At 41.8% G+C, this 5,508-nt stretch overlaps 1 protein-coding gene across 1 annotated transcript; it reads right to left on the reverse strand.

The window, feature by feature from the left end:
• Positions 1–265: 265 nt before the first annotated feature.
• On the reverse strand, positions 266–910 carry SERTM1 (serine rich and transmembrane domain containing 1). The gene has a single exon (XM_035116805.2). It carries the CDS (start codon positions 869–871, stop codon positions 548–550), a length of 324 nt encoding a protein of 107 aa, XP_034972696.1. The 5' UTR covers positions 872–910; the 3' UTR covers positions 266–547.
• Positions 911–5,508: the final 4,598 nt, after the last annotated feature.

Genomic DNA, 5,508 nt, shown 5'->3' on the forward strand with positions numbered 1-5,508 from the left:
AGGAAAACATACAAGAGACCTCAGCGACAAAATTTTGAATTAAATTGTTAAATTAAATTAAGTTTGTTGTCTTAAAGTTGCTCTAAATTCTAGAACTACGGCACAACAGATTCTTTCAATGGTGAGATAAGTAACTTTCAGAGATCTAATGATATCCTGTATGATATCATGGTGTTTCTGAGGAAGTTAAAGTCCTGAAGCTTTGAGTCGATAAAACCATAGGTGACAAAGCACAGGAAGCAGAATCTTCCCATTGTTAAGTTTAAAGACCCAGTTTAAATGGGTTGGGGAAACGCTACAACACTATTACAGGCAGGAGGCCATGATCAGGCAGGAGGCACCATCAATTTCACTGCTCAGAGATGAAAAATGTCATTAATAAAGAGAGGAAATGCAGACTAAAAAGGAAAAGGAAAATCAAAGTGAAAATTAAAAGTCACCTCTTTTATGACTATTAGTCCTCCAAAGAAAATACTGCATGCATAACTTCCCCCCAAGAGTTTGACAAAGTTCTTCCATCTCCCAATGTATTCTCTTTCATTCCTTTTCAGGAGGAAAGATTTGAAAAAGCAGACCGCTGGGAAGAAATACTACAGACTTCTAGGTTAGTGAAGGAACTCCCAGCATCACTGGTGTATTCTGGGTAGGAAGAACTGGAAGAGATTATGTTCTTCAGCCTCTGAAGGGCAATGATTAATAGCAAAAGAAGAAATGCCAAGAGGCTGAGGAATATCGAAACATAGACATAGACGTTAGACATGTGTCCGGAAGATGAATCCATGGATGTTGAGAGAGAGGTGGGATACAGCTCCAGAAAAGTCCCATTTTCCATATTTGATATTAATCCAGAGGTTGGGTGGAGTTCTGACATTTTATTTGTGTGTGTTGTAAAATAAACGGAGGAGACCTAACATTCAAAGGCAACCTTCCAGAAGAACGCTGGCATATTGAGCTACCCAATGATGGCTGTTATCCTTCACTTCTTAGGTCAGAACAAATCTGGATGGTGTTATCCTTTGTTGCTGTAAGAAAGAAAAGGGGGAGAGGAAAAATTAGACTATAGTACTTAAAAGTTCATTTCTTATTTGATGCAATGCTGGAATGTTGAGCAAGCAAATAACTTCAACTTCACGTTCTGATTCTTCTTAGAGGCAAGTGGTAATAGAAAGCTTGGCATGTAAGATTTTAAATGTACAGTATAATTTCTACTTAAGTGCTGCTAGTAATCTCCCAAGTACAGAAATCTGGGCATTGCAGACTTTGGTATCTCTTGAAACCAACCCATCAACTAGCCTTCTGCCGAACTCAGAACTGTTTTGTACCAGTTTAGGTTTTTTGTGTGGTTAGGTCTTCCATAACTATATCATTGTATCTAACACTGTCCATGTGTGAGTGGAAAGGATTTCTGATTGCCTAGTGGGATTTTTACTGGGGTCTTTCTGAAGCATATTTTGGGGGCATACAGGGAACTGCAAAGGGGTGGAGGAGGAGATGAAGCCCCATTGCCCCAGTAGAAGTCTGTTTGGAATCCACTCCGATTTTGGAGCCTTAGAAACCGACACAGAAAAACATGGAGGGTGGGATAAAATGAAATGAGGTTAAAACAACCTGGTGATTCCATAAATATGTGCCAACATTGCTACCGATAATACTCAACTTTGATATTCTCCTTTATCACTCTTCATTTCTTGTTGGTTCCACTAACACAGGGGTGGCTAACCTTTGGCCCTCCAGCTGTTCTTGGACTAGAACTCCTGCCATTCCAGACTATGGGTCATGCTGGCTGTGGTTCATGAGAGCTGGAGCCCAGAAGTAGCCAGAGGGCCAAAGGTTAGCTGCCACTGCTCTACCTAGTTAAGAAGCTTCTTCTTCAAGATGCCAGTAGCTCTTCTGTCTGTGAGAAAAGCCAGAAGAGATGAATGATCTTCAAGACATGCAAACAAGTCTCTCCAAGCACCATTTCTTTTCTGTTGGATTAGAAGATGCCTCAGCAAACAATTTCTAAGAGAGCTAAAGAATTTGCCACAAGGTCTCTGCAAGAGTGTGCATAAAATAATCACTATATTGCAATAGTAATCTAAAGGTAAGGGTCTTGACAATACTATAAATAGCTTGAGACATTTTTTAAACTTCAGCTAAATAATTTATACCCAATTTGTAGACTGTGATTTCATTTCTCTGTCGCCTTGTCTATGTGCCTTATAAATGCCTAGTTTAGCAGAAAAGGAACCAATGGCTTCAAATTTATCATTTGTATGGTAGACATATTATCCTAAGCTTAATACTGTAGTATGATTTTAATGAATGTAAATGCATAAATCCAGGTCTAGCTGCACATTGCACACAATGAATTGCCTTAGCCTGTGTGTCGGACTATATATTTGAATGTTTAAAGCAATGGAGTGTGAGTAGGTTTGGATGTGAAAGCCAGCTTATGTGCTGTCAGAAACTGCTGGCCACTGCCCCATGTGACGAGCCGTAACTCTAGAAGTCATTGACCTCCCATAAAGCTGAATGTTAAAAGATTCAGGACAGACAAAAGAAAGTCATTTTTTCCACACAGAGCATAGTTAAACTATGGAACTTACTCCCACAAGAAGCAGTGGTGGCCACCAACTTGGATGGCTTTAAAATAGGATTGGACAAATTCATGGAGAAGTCTACTAATAGCTACTAGCTATGATGGCTATAGGGACGTGGGTGGCGCTGTGGTCTAACCCACAGAGCCTAGGGCTTGCCGATCGGAATGTCAGCAGTTTGAATCCCCATGGCGGGGTGAGCTCCCATTGCTCGGTCCCAACTCCTGCCCACCTACCAGTTCGAAAGCACATCAAGTGCAAGTAGATAAATAGGTACCGCTCCAGTGGGAAGTTAAATGGCGTTTCCGTGCACTGCTGTGGTTCGCCAGAAGCAGCTTAGTCATGCTGGTCACATGACCTGGAAGCTGTCTGCAGATAAACGCCGGTTCCCTTGGCCTATAGAGCGAGATGAGCGCCACAACCCCAGAGTCTAGACCCCTAACGGTCAGGGGTACCTTTACCTTTATGATGGCTATGTTCTGTCTCCATTACCAGAGACGACAGTGTTTTTGAATACCAGTTGGTGAAAACCACAAGGCAGAGGAGTTCTCTTATGCTTGGGGCCCGCTTGCTGGTTTCCCACAGGCACCTGGTTGGCGCTGTTGACTCCAGCCAGGTCATTAGAGTGCCTTCTGCCTTTGGCTCATGTGATTGTTACCTTCTCTCCAAGCAAGCTAGACCCCAGGCCTGTTACTGGCTTTGTAATTACCCACCACACTGATCTGTGTGGCTTGCATTGATTTAAAAAAATATGTACAACACCAGTGTCCAATCAATCAATGGCAAGATGACTGTGATCGGATCCTTGGAAGCAAATTATTTGTGTACTGTTTTAACGGGATAAACATGCATGGCGATATAACAAAAACAAGGGATCTGAGAGTTGAACAGATGTGTGTGCATGCATGTTCACCAAAGATGCTCCTCACTTGGGGAGCCATTTGGCATGGGAATGGCCCTGCTATGGTATCCAATTCCTACGTTCCTTCTCTTTTTAAATTTGTCTCTTCTTTGTCTTTTGAGTAAAAATCTTCACAGCTCATTATATATCCACTTCATAGTGAATCATTAAAATCATTCCCTGAACAACACCTGCCTATTTATTAAAGAAGAGTGGAGCAAATAGCTTCAAAACAATGCAGATGAGTCCATTCTTAGCAGAACTGGAGAGGATGAATGACATTTAAAGAGTCAAGTCTCAGATGAGTTCTGATGTAAGCTACTGATAGGATCACATCAATTTCAGCTCTACATACTGCAGTAAATTGAGTGTTCTTTCAGATAACCTTGGTTGCACAGTGTTATAAATTCCCTTACATTTTTATTGCCTGTGGTTTTTCTCTGTGTAAATCTTGATTCTATTACTCTATTTTATCTGCCAACCTCCATGAAAATGCAGCTGCAAAGGCTTCATTTGCAGTGCTTGGGCTTGACAGATTATACCAAAGGCAGAGAAGCAAGGAACTTGGGACACACAGACTTGAAGGAGCACCATCCTGACATCAACTTGTTGGGTATTAAGATCTTGCGAAGGGGTCCTTCTAAATGTTCTACTACCAGAAATGGTATGGTTCAGGAATGCACAAACAGGCCTTCTTAGCGGTGTCCCTCCAGTTGTGGAATACCTTCTCTTTGGAGATAAACGTCAGCATCAACAGTATATTTATTGTGGTGCCAACTTAAAATGTGTATTTATGTGAGACAAGTCTACACAATCTTTTGCAGTATCCTTTGAATTTTTAATTATTTTTAATTGCTCTAGTCTTTTTTATGATGTAAACTGCCCTAAGATCACCAGTGATAAATGACGAGACAGATATTTTAAAAACAAAATCTTTTAGTGGAAGGGCTGTAGCTCAATGATGGAGCATGAGCTTTCTGTGAAGAATGTCCTAGGTTCAATACCCAGTAGATGGTATTCTATTCTGAGCAAAACTTAGTTGACCTATGGAAATTACTGGACATAAGTGAAAGAGGAGAGTGCAAAAAATGGTCTGAAGCTCAACATCAAAGAAACTAATATCATGGCCACTGGTCCCATCACCTTCTGGCAAATAGAAGGGGAAGAAATGGAGGCAGTGAGAGGTTTTACTTTCCTGGGCTCCTTGATCACTGCAGATGGTGACAGCAGTCACGAAATTAAAAGACGCCTGCTTCTTGGGAGAAAAGCAATGACAAACCTAGACAACATCTTAAAAAGCAGAGGTATCACCTTGCCAACAAAGGTCCGTATAGTTAAAGCTATGGTTGTCCCAGTAGTGATGTATGGAAGTGAGAGCTGGACCATAAAGAAGGCTGATCGCCGAAGAATTGATGCTTTTGAATTTTGGTGCTGGAGGAGACTCTTGAGAGTCCCATGGACTGCAAGAAGATCAAACCTATCCATTCTGAAGGAAATCAGCCCCGAGTGCTCACTGGAAGGACAGATCCTGAAACTGAGGCTCCAATACTTTGGCCACCTCATGAGAAGAGAAGACTCCCTGGAAAAGACCCTGATGTTGGGAAAGATGGAGGGCACAAGGAGAAGGGAACGTCAGAAGATGAGATGGCTGGACAGTGTTCTTGAAGCTACAAACATGAGTTTGACCAAACTGCAGGAGGCAGTGGAAGACAGGAGTGCCTGGCGTGCTCTGGTCCATGGGGTCACAAAGAGTCAGACACGACTAAACGACTAAACAACAACAAAGTTATGTTTCATTAATTTCAGTGCGTCTAGTCTGAGTAAACCTTAGCTCAATATCACCCAGGTAGGGTAGACAGCACTGAGCTAAATGGACCAATGGTCAAACTCAGATAAAGGAATAATTCTTGTTGCTAACAAAACAACAACAATTTTGGACCATGACAGACAAGTGTTTAATGCAACGGATGTGGTACAGTGCACCAGAATCGAGACCTCAGATGAGGAGGACCCCATTATCACCCCTAC

Source organism: Zootoca vivipara, chromosome 4 (genome assembly GCF_963506605.1).
Source record: "Zootoca vivipara chromosome 4, rZooViv1.1, whole genome shotgun sequence".
Taxonomy (NCBI): Eukaryota; Metazoa; Chordata; class Lepidosauria; order Squamata; family Lacertidae; genus Zootoca; species Zootoca vivipara.

What these genes read in the sequence shown, in the direction of transcription:
- SERTM1 (XM_035116805.2), bottom strand. Translation starts at nt 871, where the DNA reads ATGTCAGAACTCCACCCAACCTCTGGATTAATATCAAATATGGAAAAT.